This window comes from Coregonus lavaretus, assembly GCF_964263955.1.
Source record: "Coregonus lavaretus genome assembly, chromosome: 23".
Lineage (NCBI taxonomy): Eukaryota > Metazoa > Chordata > Actinopteri > Salmoniformes > Salmonidae > Coregonus > Coregonus lavaretus.
In genome coordinates, this window is record NC_140010.1 from 24,361,085 (window position 1) to 24,377,118 (window position 16,034).

Genomic DNA, 16,034 nt, shown 5'->3' on the forward strand with positions numbered 1-16,034 from the left:
CATAAAAGCTCCTTGTGGCTTTTCTTGAAAATAAGATCTCATCAACCCTTTTGAAGCTAGCCATCAAGCCATGGCTGTTCTGAAATGGATTCTGCATAAACACGAGTGACACCCACTTCAATTGTGGCCTTGCAATTGGCCTTGATTAACTTTTACCACTGAAAGCAATTACCATGACAATGCACAGCATTGAATATGGTTCATTACATGTTTTCGGCATAGTAATGAGATAAGGTTGACAGTTCCATCACTGAAAATGTTTCACATTGTGAATTGCATTACGATTTAATTTATCTTTTGATTAATTATGTTTTCATGGGTTGTTTATTCAATGTGTATCCCACCTTCACGGATATTTCCTTCAATAGATACTGTTTATAATAAAGTTTACAGAGGCAATTCGAACTGAGGCCCTGCTGTGCTCTCAATTACCAAATGTGGGTGTATTGTTCTTGGCAGGAATTCCACAAACTCCCAAGTCAGTGTGGACCTATTGGGGGATTAGTCAACAAACTAATATAGCGTTGTTGCAATATGCAGATGGACTTTTTATGGAGGCAGTGTTACCCATAGTAAGCAGCTTGGGTAATTATCTGGGCTATGTGATGTATAGGCAATTAACACTACATGGCGTTGTCTTTATGGAGAAAGGACGGCAGCTGGAAAGGTGAACCAATAACACATCATCGATCCTTTGGTACTTTGGGATTTTCTTAAAATCAAACAGCTGGAAAATATGATGCTCCTAAAGATAGATTGGTGTTTCTTAATTATCAAGTACTATATACATTTTGCGGGTATTGATGGATTCTAATTGCCCATATGGTTGTTTGCTTCACTTTGGCTTCGTTGGAGGACCCTGATGTAGATATAATAGTTATTAATGTGCAGGTAAGAGGTAAGCACCTGCTTTCCTGTTTGAAATATGTGTGGCACCTCACTTTTAAGTGCCCTGAACAATGAGGTGTGGCTGAGAATCAGATTATTTTTACATTAATGCTTTTTCACACCCTCCTAATTGTTTTAGCTGATTAACTTGCCATGCTTACGCTTTTTCATTAAGGCTTTTTAATTTTCAGGATTATGGCTTTTGTTTATGTACAGTCGTGGTCAAAAGTTTTGAGAATTACACAAATATTAATTTTCACAAAGTCTGCTGCCTCAGTTTTTATGATGGCAATTTGCATATACTCCAGAATGTTATGAAGAGTGATCAGATGAATTGCAATTAATTGCAAAGTCCCTATTTTCCATGAAAATGAACTTAATCCCCCAAAAACATTTCCACTGCATTTCAGCCCTGCCACAAAAGGACCAGCTGACATCATGTCAGTGACTCTCTTGTTAACACAGGTGAGAGTGTTGACGAGGACAAGGCTGGAGATCACTCTGTCATGCTGATTGAGTTAGAATAACAGACTGGAAGCTTTAAAAGAAGGGTGGTGCTTGAAATCATTGTTCTTCCTCTGTTAACCATGGTTACCTGCAAGGAAACACGTGCCGTCATCATTGCTTTGCACAAAAAGGGCTTCACAGGCAAGGATATTGCTGCTAGTAAGATTGCACCTAAATCAACCATTTATCAGATCATCAAGAACTTCAAGGAGAGAGGTTAAATTGTTGTGAAGAAGGCTCCAAGAAAGTCCAGCAAGCGCCAGCACCGTCTCCTAAAGTTGATTTGGGGCACCACCAGTGCAGAGCTTGCTCAGGAATGGCAGCAGGCAGGTGTGAGTGCATCTGCACGCACAGTGAGGCGAATACTTTTGGAGGATGGCCTGGTGTCAAGAAGGGCAGCGAGGAAGCCACTTCTCTCCAGGAAAACCATCAGGGACAGACTGATATTCTGCAAAAGGTACAGGGATTGGACTGCTGAGGACTGGGGTAAAGTCATTTTCTCTGATGAATCCCCTTTCCGATTGTTTGGGGCATCCGGAAAAAAGCTTGTCCGGAGAAGACAAGGTGAGCGCTACCATCAGTCCTGTGTCATGCCAACAGTAAAGCATCCTGAGACCATTCATGTGTGGGGTTGCTTCTCAGCCAAGGGAGTGGGCTCACTCACAATTTTGCCTAAGATCACAGCCATGAATAAAGAATGGTACCAACACATCCTCTGAGAGCAACTTCTCCCAACCATCCAAGAACAGTTTGGTGACGAACAATGCCTTTTCCCACATGATGGAGCACCTTGCCATAAGGCAAAAGTGATAACTAAGTGGCTCGGGGAACAAAACATCGACATTTTGGGTCCATGGCCAGGAAACTCCCCAGACCTTAATCCCATTGAGAACTTGTGGTCAATCCTCAAGAGGCGGGGGGACAAACAAAAAGCCACAAATTCTGACAAACTCCAAGCATTGATTATGCAAGAATGGGCTGCATCAGTCAGGATGTGGTCCAGAAGTTAATTGACAGCATGCCAGGGCGGATTGCAGAGGTCTTGAAAAAGAAGGGTCAACACTGCAAATATTGACTCTTTGCATAAACTTAATGTAATTGTCAATAAAAACCTATGACACTTATGGAATGCTTGTAATTATACTATACCATAGTAACATCTGACAAAAATATCTAAAAACACTGAAGCAGCAAACTTTGTAAAGACCAATACTTGTGTCATTCTCAAAACTTTTGACCACGACTGTATGTTACATCTCGCTAAACAGTTATCATGGGGCAAACTTTTACTGGAAGGAATAGATTTTAATCATCTTCATGGTTAGAAAGAATCTGCTCATAAAATATTGACATGTAGAGGTTACTGAGAAAGATGATTGACCTTTAAGAACTATAATCAGGAAGATCTGTGCTGTTTCGCTGCATGGCAACATCCAACCAGCAACTCTGAAATTCACAGAAAAACATCCCACAGCTTGATGCAGGGGATATTTATTTGGCAATGGTAGATTTTTCTTATGAAAAAGCAATATCATATGCATCTCAGGAACCTGGTCTATCTTTGCTTCTCTTCAAATGAGTGGGATGTCTCGCATGGTTAAACACATAGAGTATAGCTTTTGAGTAAGAATCACGATGCTATCGGTGCGATGCAGCTCGACGCATAGGGACACAAATCTTGCGTAACCAAGATATATGACAGCTGTTTGGCTTACCATAGCGTAGGAGGTGTACTCCTGATAATTGCTCTCATCCTTTCATCAAACCACGCTTAAGCAAATTGCTAGGCTGGAACTGATGGAAAGTTCTGCCTTGGATGCCAGTTTTTATAATTGAGCCATAGTACAAACCCACCAACCCGGTACTATGAATACTCTTTTAGTGAAGATAGAAATACACCCTCAGCAAGAAGCGATACAGAAATATTGTGGGACAGCTGGCGGGGTTGCTGAGTAGTTAAAACACTGAGTATGAGTACCTGAGTTCAAGACGACATCTGGGCTTCTGGTAATGGGATTACACCTGCTTTGCTGGGCCCGGCCAGGAGGCAGGTGTTGGCCCACACTCACAAACCCTTATTAAGTCAGACTCAATAAGGACTCACAGCTGCGCTCATTGCCATGCACACATTACTGAGTAGAACTTACAGGTATAGCATATTTATACTCTGTGGCTGGTCAGCCTGATACTGTGCCGTATTATATTTATTATAAAGCAGTGAAAAAGCACACTATTTGTAGCCTTTCTCTTAATGTATGGTTCTTGCCGATGTGCAGGTGTGAGATCAGCTAATCGTGTTTTTGAAGAACAGTGTATGCCTGTGTGCTTATGTGGGCCTGTGTGTGTGTCTGAGTGTGTGTGCATGCATGTGTGAGTGGATGCGAGTGTTCTATTGAGGGGTGTTAGCAACTGTTAACATTACCCACCTGCAAATCTTGGTGAATGCTACAAATGTGAATGGCACAAAAGGAACCCAGTTCCCCAGACCATACTTGTCTGAAATGTTATTTCTAAGTGCGAGACGGTAAAATGGTTTTCTATTCCACCTGTGTGCCCTCGTACCTTCATTCTGAATTCAAGACATTCGCGTCTTCTCCTTGGTTTTCCTCTTGGGTAGAAAGGGTAAATAGGAAAGTACTTGATTTATGCAAGATGAACATTAAATGTCAAGGCTAAATTCAGTATTTCCTCCATTATCTCAATGGCATTTTTTAGGATCTTTTTTTATATAATTAGGAAGAACTTCAACAGAGGAGCAATAAACAAGCCTGGGATGGAGAGCTCAGTAAGAGGTGTTGCTTTTAGATCCTAGACTCATTTGAAAGGCACATTTCAAGCAAGGTTGGAAAGTCTAGAATTTGTATGAATCAGTTGTGGCTCGTTTTCCCCTCTAGCTTCTTGACATGACTACCATCATATAGGAGAGACTTTCATTTGTAACCGTATCGTGTGAGAAAAAATACACTGCAAGTCATATTTTATTTATGCTAAAGTTGAATTTACACTTGGATTCAGCATATGAAATGGCATTAAAATCTAATCTCCTGTTTACAACCACAAAGCCCAACTGTCGAAATAGAAAGTTATGATGGAGTCTTGGCTGTAAAGGCTATGGGCAATACAGGGATACAGGCAAGAAAGGGAGGGATGGAGGGATGATACAGAATGAAAGGAGAGGTGGAAGCAGCAGCAGCTACCACAGCTGTTTCCTGCAGCTTCTCATCTTTACTGTGGATGGACCACAAATGGCATCCTATTCCCTATATAATGCACTACTTTTAACCAGAGTCACAGGGCTCTGGTCAAAAGTAGTGCACTATTTAGGGAATAGGGTGCCATTTGGGACACAAAAGGGTCTTCCTCCCCAGTGGAGTGTGCACTGCGCAGTGTGCAATAACCCTACCTCTTCAAAGAGTATCTTAAATAATCCCACAGCACTCCCCCTCGCCCCCCCTTCAAGTACTGACTTTGCTGATAGCTACATTATTGAGGAAAAATGTATTTACTCTGACTGAGATATGTGGTTGTCCCACCTAGCTACCTTACGATTAATGCACTAACTGTAAATCGCTCTGGATAAGAGCGTCTGCTAAATGATTAAAATGTAAATGTGAGGAATACTGTTTAAGACGGGCCTTGTCTTGATGAGTGGGCAGGCAGATGATAGGTAAAATGAGGTTTGAATTATTACCTCCTGTGATGCACAAAGGTGAAATAATTATTATTTCATAGTGATTAATTCTCGACCTAAGGTATATGTTGTATCCTCTTAGCCTTTGAAATAATGTATGGAATTCTAATCAGTTCGAATGATGGTGCTTCAAGTACAGGTTCACACTACATGCCTTATAAAATCCTACAGACAGATGTATTTTTCACATTGCAAGAAAGTGAAAAACGTGTGAGATGTAAGGTATTCACTTCACAGCAGAATTAATGGTGTTGGGTGCTCTATGGTTAAGTTTCCTTGAGATATAATAAATAAATGATTATTCCTTAACAGTATTGAAGGATGCACATTGCTACCATATGCAATTACTGCACAAGCTAATTGTTAAACTATCATTGTTAATGCAATACTGTGATTCAAGTAATTACAATGTTACTACACAGGTAGACCAAGCTAGAGAGTGACTTATTGTAAAGTGTTACCGAACTGTCATCTGTTTTATGAGGAAAGCTTTAAGCAGAGAACTTTTATAGTGGGACAGTTTAGCAGAAAGGGGAGGGAAACAAAGGACAAAAGGAAAGTAATGCATATATTATATTGAACAAAAATATAAACGCAACATACAACAATTTCAACGATTTTACTGAGCTACAGGAAATCAGTCAATTGAAATAAATAAATTAGGCCCTAATCTATGGATTTCACATGACCGGGAATACAGATAATGCATCTGTTGGTCACAATGGGTCTAAGGATCTCATCATGGTATTTCTGTGCATTTAAATTGCCATCGATAAAATGCAGTTGTGTTCGTTGTCCATAGCTTATGCCTGCCCATACCATAACCCCACCGCCACCATGGGGCACTCTGTTCACAACGCTGACATTAGCAAACCGCTCACCCCATGATGTGAGGTCGGTTGGACGTACTGCCAAATTCTCTAAAACGATGTTGATAGAGAAATTAACATTAAATTATCTTGCAACAGCTCTGGTGGACATTCCATCAGTCAGCATGCCAGCATCCCACAAAACTTGAGACATCTGTGGCATTGTGTTGTGTGACAAAACTGCACATTTTAGAGTGGCCTTTTATTGTCCCTAGTACAAGGTGCACCTGTGTAATGATCTTGCTGTTTAATCAGCTTCTTGATATGCCACACCTGTCAGATGGTTGGCAAAGGAGAAATGCTCACTAACAGGGATGTAAATAAATTTGTGCACAACATTTGAGAGAAATAAGCTTTTTGTGCGAATGAAAAATGTATGGGATCTTTTATTTCAACTCATGAAACATGGGACCAACACTTTACATGTTGCATTTATATTTTTGTTCAGTGTAAATACCACAGAGATATTAGGTAAATCAAGATAAGCCAAGGAAGAGGACAGGAGGCCATACAAGGGAAATGTTGTACAGTATATGTATATTTTTGGACAGAATATCACAATTTTATATAATTGCATTTTCTTATAATTTCACTACTGTACTAGTCTGATGGGACAAGCGTTTAATAGTACATTTTCCACCATGGAATATACTGCATAGCTGTAGTCTAATATAAAGTGGAGTTGATGATGTTGTCAAGACTTCGGCCGAGGCTGCCTCCCCTCCTTGTTCGGGCAGGCTTCGGTGTTAGTCGTCACCGGCTTACTAACCACTGCCGCCCCAATCATCATCACATTTGTCTTGTCTTGTTAATCACACACACCTGGTTCTAATCCCCTCATTAGTCCGTGTATAAGTGTTCCCTCTGCCCCCTTGTCCTTGTAGGTGATTGTTAGTTGTGAGAGTAGTATAGCTCGGTGGAGCTACTCGTACATTTTGTTGCCAGGGTAGATTTTCCCCTGTGCCTATGCATTATTGGATTCTACCGTTACAGTGTACTTGCCAGGAATGAGAGTTTCCCCTGTGCCTGTTTCGTTGATCGCTATTTGAGTGCATTTGTGTGTCAACGAAGGAATAAACTCTGTATTCGGTGATTACCCTCCTGCGCCTGACTCCTTTCGTCACACTCATCACAGATGTTCTCATTTTCAACGCTTGATCCTACATACTTTCTCTAAGTTAGTTGCCTATTAAAATTATTCATTAGATAAATGACCTCACTAATGGACTATTAAAGCACAAGCTATTCCCATGGTACTACAAGTGTATATTAAAGCAAGGTAATGTACTGTCTAAAAATGCATTTTGCTCTCTGAAATGAATTTGCATTGTGTTTTTGATCAAAACAGAATACCAACAGGGAATACTATTGGTCTCATATCACTTGTACAGTTTTTTCTATTCTTGGCCCTAAAAGTTGTATTGTGCACTGCGTATTCAACACTACAGTAACTCATTAATATAAAAAATGTAACTTACCACCCTCTTTTTTAAAGTTTGCTTCAGATATGATTGCAATTATAATTTTTTTTCATGACAGCATGGGATATTGGAGTGTGTCCTTATTTTTGTCAGCCAAAACAATCCACCAACGACATAAATTTAAACCCAGACCAATACTTGGTGTAAAGCTAGGTCCTCTTATCAAGAGCAAGGTCCTCAGTTATATCTACCAAGTATGTTTTCATGTGATTTTGGCCGCCCCCACACACATGAAAGCGCAACGAAAGCATCTACCTGTTAGTCTACCTAGCAGTAGGTTTTTGACCATGGTAAAGAGCACTCAGGGCCCATATTAACGCAGGGGCTTACCCCTGGGCCTAAGTCCATTAGGGGTCCAAGAGGTAGCAAAAAAATTGAAGTAAAAAAAATTATGTCTAAAGGAAATATATACTGTAAATTATATATACAGTATATATTATATACAGTGCATTCGGAAAGTATTCAGACTTTTTATAAAAAACAGAATACCTTATTCACATAAGTATTCAGACCCTTTGCTATGAGACTCAAAATTGAGCTCAGGTGCATCCTGTTTCCATTGATCATCCTTGAGATGTTTCTACAACTTGATTGGAGTCCACCGGTGGTATATTCAATTGATTGGACATGATTTGGAAAGGCACAAACCTGTCTATATAAGGTCCCACAGTTGACAGTGCATGTCAGAGCAAAAACCAAGCCATCAAGTTGAAGGAATTGTCCATAGAGCTCCGAGACAGGATTGTGTCAAGGCACAGATCTGGGGAAGGGTACCAAAACATTTCTGCAGCATTGAAGGTCCCCAAGAACACAGTGGCCTCCATCATTCTTAAATGGAAGAAGTTTGGAACCACCTAGTCTCTTCCTAGAGCTGGCCGCCCGGCCAAACTGAGCAATCGGGGGAGAAAGGCCTTGGTCAGGGCTGTGACCAAGAATCCAATGGTCACTCTGACAGAGCTCCAGAGTTCCTCTGTGGAGATGGGAGAACCTTCCAGAAGGACAACCATCTCTGCAGCACTCCACCAATCAGGCCTTTATGGTAGAGTGGCCAGACGGAAGCCACTCCTCAGTAAAAGGCACATGACAGCCTGCTTGGAGTTTCCCAAAAGGCACCTAAAAGACTCTCAGACCATGAGAAACAAGATCCTCTGGTCTGATGAAACCAAGATTGAACTCTTTGGCCTGAATGCCAAGCATCATGTTTGGAGGAAACCTGGCACAATCCCTAAGGTGAAGTATGGTGGTGGCAGCATCATGCGGTGGGGATGTTTTTCAGCGGTAGGGACAGGGAGACTAGTCAGGATCGAGGGAAAGATGAACGGAGCAAAGTACAGAGAGATCCTTTATGAAAACCTGTTCCAGAGATCTCAGGATCTCAAACTGGGGCGAAGGTTCACCTTCCAACAGGACAACGACCCTAAGCACACAGCCAAGGCAATGCAGAGGTGGCTTCGGGACAAGTCTCTGAATGTCCTTGAGAGGCCCAGCCAGAGCCTGGACTTGAACCCGATTGAACATCTCTGGAGAGACCTGAAAATAGCTGTGCAGGGACGCTCCCCATCCAACCTGACATAGCTTGAGAGGATCTTTAAAGAAGAATGGGAGAAACTCCCCAAATACAGGTGTGCCAAGCTTGTAGCGTCATACCCAAGAAGACTCAAGGCTGTAATCGCTGCCAAAGGTGCTTCAACAAGGTACTGAGTAAAGGTTCTGAATACTTATGTAAATGTTATATTTCAGTTTTTGTTGTTTTTTTGCAAACATTTCTAAAAACCTGTTTTTGCTTTGTCATTATGGGGTATTGTGTGTAGATTAATGAGAGAAAAAAGATTTAATCCATTTTAGAATAAGGCTGTAAAGTAACAAAATGTGGAAAAAGTCAAGGGGTCTGAATACTTTCCGAATGCACTGTATGTAGTATATATTTTATATATTTTTACTGCAACTGCCAACCACAGGAAGACTCAGGAGCCCGCTCTCAATGAGTGTAGACGGCCTGCTGCTGCCTGCTGCCACTCTGCTAATCATCAGATGGGGGAGGAGAGGAGGTAGGGGGCCCACATGGGTAACTGGGGGGCCCTGCCTTGATTGGGCAACTGATTCATAAAAAAAAGCATAATCAATTAATGTGACTGGTCAATTGTGTGAGTCAGGGGCTGGGTCCAAGAGGCAAAAATACATAAATAAACCAAGTTTTTTTTTTTATTACCATAATTGTGGATCCAACCACAGGTGCCCGCTCTCAATGTTCAAAATACACCAGAGAGCATAATTTAGCCACAGAGGATCAATAGTTTGTAAAAAATAACTGTGGATTAAGTTTGATCACAAGCACATACAAGTACAGTATCTGCCAAAATTAAGGAAACATAAATTGTCTTAAAAGGGTGTTGCAGAACAGTTTCAACAAATCCCTGGGGCCTATGATTTCTTAATCCGGCCTTGGGAGCGCTACCACATAAAATACCACAGTGTGTATTTGACTGAACTGAGGCCTAAAGCAGGTTTTTTATTTTCCTTCCTTCACAGGTCTAGACCAATACTTGCTGTATAGCTTTCCAAAGCTAGCAAAAAAAAGGCTCTTACAGTGTAGTTAGTACAGGCCAAGATTGAAAGCATCGGTCTGGCAGGGAAGTCTAGCCAGTTGTACTATTAGGTTTTTGGCTATGAAAAAGAAAGTTACTGCATGTGTGTTTGATTAAATTGATCTCTAAGAGAAGCTGTGACGAAGGCTGTGAGGCTGATACATAAGCTAAATAAACACAAGTGAGACTGTCAACCACAGTGTCCAAGTTTTTATTTTCTTTCAAGTTGTCCTCTGAATTGAGCCCTAAAACATGTCCTCTCTCTTTTCCTTTATAGGTCAGGAGGGATTAGTAGAAGAATGCTGGTCCCAGGTGCCAAACAGGAAGATGGTGATGCATTGGCCGAGTGCTGCAGCTGTTAGATGGTTGCTGTTGATGCTCCTATGGCAGTGGACAGTGCTGGGCCACCTCGGCTGGGTTCTGGCCCTGGCTGAGGGGCAGCAGAGTAAGAACCCCTCGCTCACTGCTGCCAGCACTGGACGCCAGAGAGGCAGCCAACTGGATTGGCTGCTGTCCGAGAAGGGACCTTTCCACCGTTGTCCTGAATACACAGAGTTCAAAGAACGCTTCCAGCAAGGCTTTTCCACACGCTATAAGATCTACAGGTGAGAATCTAGAGGCGAGTTGTGTGTATGTATGTATGTGTGTGTGTATGTGATTAATCTTACTAACTATATTTTTTCAAAGTTGACATAGTACAGACAGATACTGTCTGTCACAATGTATTTTCAGTTCTTCTGGATGCAGCTACAATAGTAGTTGTTGAGAGAAAGGAATATGTGCCCTGTGCCACAGCTTGCTTTGAATTATACTGTACTGTACTGCACTGTGCTGTGATGTGCTTGTCCATGCTGCACTGTACTCTGCTGAACCGTACCATACCAAGCAAGAGACAAAAAGCACAGCACTTCCATCTCCCATCCATATATTTATATATCTCTATCTTTTCAAAAGCATTATAATGATTTTAAATGTAATATCAAATGTGGTGTACTGGATCTGATATGCCTGCATTTAAAATGTTAATTTCCTCAGCTTGGAATATATTTGTACTTTGACCCTTTCCTGTCCCTCACTTTCCTCCATCACACATCCAGGCCTATTTTCTTTTATTGCTGCATGCTCTCTCCATGGTGCTACTGTACATTCACCTCAGTCAAATTATAGCTCCAGATTAGTGGGGGCATTTTTCCTGCTGTGCTGCTAATGCTACTGGACTGTGGGCATGTTGAAAGATTTATAGCCATACAAGGTGAATTTCTGTACCAAAAGAACAGACATGAATCTCTTGGAAAACAATTCATTCAGAAATCTGCTTGTCACATGAGTATTCTTCTTGTCCAATTTGAAATTATAGGTTTGCACAGATTATGGCTAGACAGGATAGGTGTAGCTTTCTGATAGAAGTGGGATGGATCACAAGATGCTCTGGGACATTGTCAGAAATGACTAGGACAAGAAACTGAAATGCAGATTCTTACAGATAGTTATCTTTTCAGGGGAGACATGAGTCATCAATTTATGCAATTGCAATATTGCTTTAGTTTTCTAAATGTATCTGTTATACCTTTATTTCGAGTGGACTGAATCCTATTCAACCAATGTAAATCATAAGATCAAACCTTAATCATATCATTTAAAAAAGCATTTTATTGAAGTTACTAGCTATGGACGGGACCTCCTAGTGTTGACACTGAGCCCCGCCGATCCAACACGACTGGTTTGCCGACGAAATCGTCTGATGTGGTTTCAACAGGCTTCCCGATACGACGTCGACCACGAAGATCCATCTGCTAGCCCCGGCCCGCTAGCACACGCAAACTACAACTGTGCTTCCTGCTAGCCTGTGCTGTAGCACCAATTTCGAACTGCTCTCGGACTCACATATTGCTGTTCACTGGACCTTATGATCACTCAGCTGCACAGCTGATGTCTGCTGGACTGTTCCTTTACACGGTACCCTGTCCTGTTTATTCTGTTTAGCCTCAGCCCAAACTTTATCGCCATTACCAGTTGTTGTCTTAGCTCTCTCTAATAACACCTGTGATTGCTTTATGCCTCTCTCCCATGTCAATATGCCTTGCCTATTGCTGCTCCAGCTAGTTCTTATTATACAATTTCACTGTAGAACCCCAAGTCCCTCTCAAACTGCCTCAAATAGTTCCTTTGTTCCACCCCCCATACACGCCGAGACCGGCTCAATCGGTGCCTCCAGTGATGCTATCTCTTTCATTGTTACCCAACGCTTAAGTTTACCTCAACTGTACTCATATCCTTCCATATCCTTTTCTGTACATAATGCCCTGAATCTTTTCTACAACGCCCGGAAATCTGTCCCCTTTAGTCTCTGTACCCAACGCACTAGAAGACCAGTTCATAAAGCCTTTAGCCGTATCCTTATTCTACTCCTCCTCTGTTCCTCTGGTGATGTAGAGGCTAACCCAGGCTCTGCAGCCCCCAGTATCACTCCTACTCCCCAGGAGCTATCATTTGTTGATTTCTGTAACCGTAAAAGCCTTGGTTTTCTGCATGTTAATATCAGAAGTCTGAATTGATTGACCCCCATTTATCCTCAGAGTTCGTACTGCTTGGTGACCTAAATTGGGATATGCTTAACACCCCAGCCATCCTACAATCCAAACTAGATGTCCTCAAACTCACACAAATGATCAACGAACCTACCAGGTACAACCCTAAATCCGTAAACATGGGTACCCTCATTGATATCATCCTGACTAACTTACCCTCTAAATACACCTCCGCTGTCTTCAACCAGGATCTCAGCGATCACTGCCTTATTGCCTGCGTCCGTAACGGGTCCGCGGTCAAACGACCACCCCTCATCACTAAAACACTTTAGCGAGCAGGCATTCCTAATTGACCTTGCCCAGGTATCCTGGATGGATATAGATCTCATTCCGTCAGTAGAGGATGCCTGGTTGTTCTTTAAAAGTAATTTCCTCTCAATCTTAAATAAACATGCCCCATTCAAAAAATACAGAACTAAGAACAGATATAGCCCATGGTTCTCCTCAGACTTGACTGCCCTTGACCAGCACAAAAACAACCTGTGGCGTACTGCATTAGCATCAAATAGCCCCCGCGATATGCAACTTTTCAGGGAAGTTAGGAACCAATATACACAAGCAGTTAGGAAAGCAAAGGCTAACTTTTTCAAACAGAAATTTGCATCCTGTAGCACTAACTCCAAAAAGTTTTGGGACACTGTAAAGTCCATGGAGAATAAGAGCACTTCCTCCCAGCTGCCCACTGCACTGAGGCTAGGAAACACTATCACCACTGATAAATCTACAATAATCGAGAATTTCAACAAGCATTTTGCTACGGCTGGCCATGCATTCCACCTGGCTACCCCTACCCCGGCCACAAGCTCTGCACCCTCCGCTGCAACTTGCCCATCCCCCCCCCCCTCGCTTCTCCTTCACCCAAATTCAGATAGCTGATGTTCTGAAAGAGCTGCAAAATCTGGACCCCTACAAATCATCTGGGCTAGACAATCTGGACCCTTTCTTTCTAAAACTAGCTGCCGAAATTGTCGCAATCCCTATTACTAGCCTGTTCAACCTCTCTTTCGTAACATCTGAGATCCCCAGACATTGGAAAGCTGCCGCGGTCATCCCCCTCTTCAAAGGGGGTGACACTCTAGATCCAAACTGTTACAGACCTATATCCATCCTGCCCTGTGTTTGAAAGTGTTTGAAAGCCAAGTTAACAAACAGATCACCGACCATTTCGAATCCCACCGTACCTTCTCCACTATGCAATCCGGTTTCCGAGCTGGTCATGGGTGCACTTCAGCCACGCTCAAGGTCCTAAACGATATTATAACCGCGATCGATAATAGACAGTACTGTGCAGCCGTCTTCATCGACCTGGCCAAGGCTTTCGACTCTGTCAACCACCGCATTCTTATTGGCAGACTAAATAGCCTTGGTTTCTCAAATGACTGCCTCGCCTGGTTCACCAACTACTTCTCAGATAGAGTTCAATGTGTCAAATCGGAGGGCCTGTTGTCTGGACCTATGGCAGTCTCTATGGGGGTGCCACAGGGTTCAATTCTTGGGCCGACTCTTTTCTCTGTGTATATCAATGATGTCGCTTTTGCTGCTGGTGACTCTCAGATCCACCTCTACGCAGACGACACCATTTTGTATACATCTGGCCCTTCATTGGACACTGTGTTAACAAACCTCCAAACGACCTTCAATGCCATACTCCTTCAGTAGCCTCCAACTGCTCTTAAACACTAGTAAAACTAAATGCATGCTCTTCAATCGAATGCTGCTGGCACCCGCCCACCTGACTAGAATCACTACTCTCGACGGGTCTGACCTAGAGTATGTGGACAACTACAAATACCTAGGTGTCTGGTTAGACTGTAAACTCTCCTTCCAGACTCACATTAAGAATCTCCAATCCAAAGTTAAATCTAGAATCGGCTTCCTATTTCGCAACAAAGCCTCCTTCACTCATGCTGCCAAACATGCCCTCGTAAAACTGACTATCCTACCGATCCTTGACTTCGGCGATGTCATTTACAAAATAGCCTCCAACACTCTACTCAGCAAATTGGATGTAATCTATCACAGTGCCATCCGTTTTGTCTCCAAAGCCCCATACACTACACACCACTGTGACCTGTACGCTCTTGTTGGCTGGTCCTCACTACATATTCGTCGCCAAACCCACTGGCTCCAGGCCATCTATAAATCACTGCTAGGCAAATCCCCGCCTTATCTTAGCTCATTGGTCACCATAGCAACACCCACCCGTAGTATGCGCTCCAGCAGGTATATCTCACTGGTCATCCCCAAAGCCAACACCTCCTTTGGCCGCCATTCCTTCCAGTTCTCTGCTGCAAATGACTGGAACGAATTGCAAAGATCTCTGAAGATGGAGACTCTTATCTCCCTCACTAACTTTAAGCATCAGTTGTCAGAGCACCTTACCGACCACTGCACCTGTACACAGCCCATCTGAAATTAGCCCACCCAACTACCTCATCCCTATATTGTTATTTATTTTTTCTAATTTGCACCCCAGTATCTCTATTTGCACATCATCTCTTGCACATCTATCATTCCAGTGTTAATACTAACTGTAATTATTTTGCACTATAGCCTATTTATTGCCTTACCTCCATAACTTGCTACATTTGCACACACTGTATATATATATTTTCTGTTGTATTTTTGACTTTATGTTTTGTTTTACCCCATATGTAACTCTGTGTTGTTGTTTTTATCGCACTGCTTTGCTTTATCTTGGCCAGGTCGCAGTTGTAAATGAGAACTTGTTCTCAACTGGCTTACCTGGATAAATAAAGGTGAAAAAAAATAATAGTAAAAAAAAAAAAATCCCCCTGCAATCCGTGTTTGAATGAATCTCTGCTAGTTGTTCTATTCTCTATCTCAGGCTGTGTAATAAATATCACTCAGTCTGTGTATAGGGGCCATTAACCCTGCTTAGGCTTTTAGCAAGCCTCAGTGCTGCATTATCATGGAGTGTATCTACTCTGTTGGTCAAGTTTGGCCTCTTTTTCTGCCTCCTTTGCCCCACATGTAGCTGACATTGGCCAACTCCAATGTCAGCATGGGAAGAGCAGCTGGGCGGAAAAGGGCCTGCAGATCTGTGATGGAATCAGGCAGAGAGCAGAGCCAGCACTGTTTGAAAGGTTGCCTAGCAGGCAAATTGTCTGTGCGCGTGCGTGTGCACAATATTGTCCGACCAACACCTCAGTCGTCAAGGGACATAAATGAGGTTTCCCCCATTTGTGCTGCCAAGGCCTTTTGATATGTTCACTGATCTTATTAAAGGACACCCAGAGAGAAAGTAGGTGTGCAAGTCTGCACATTATGAATAGGGAACACCAACTGGGTTATATAGAGGAAGGTTGATTTTCTCCCTCTCTGCCTGGTCACAGCTGCCCTACGGGTGGTGCACTGAAATATTCCTGCTAAAGCAAACTCAGTCATCCTTGCTGTTACTTTCT

The 16,034-nt window shown here is 42.4% G+C and overlaps 1 protein-coding gene across 1 annotated transcript in view; it reads left to right on the forward strand.

Moving 5' to 3' along the window:
* Positions 1-10,348: 10,348 nt before the first annotated feature.
* The window catches only part of LOC311098960 (BMP/retinoic acid-inducible neural-specific protein 3-like), a gene marked incomplete at both ends in the record, with an annotated part of 79,829 nt that continues 74,143 nt past the window's right edge, over positions 10,349-16,034 (forward strand). The window contains one exon of the mRNA XM_084139527.1: positions 10,349-10,626. Within this exon, the coding sequence (XP_083995653.1) occupies positions 10,349-10,626 (278 nt within the window). The remainder of the gene's footprint in view (positions 10,627-16,034) is intronic.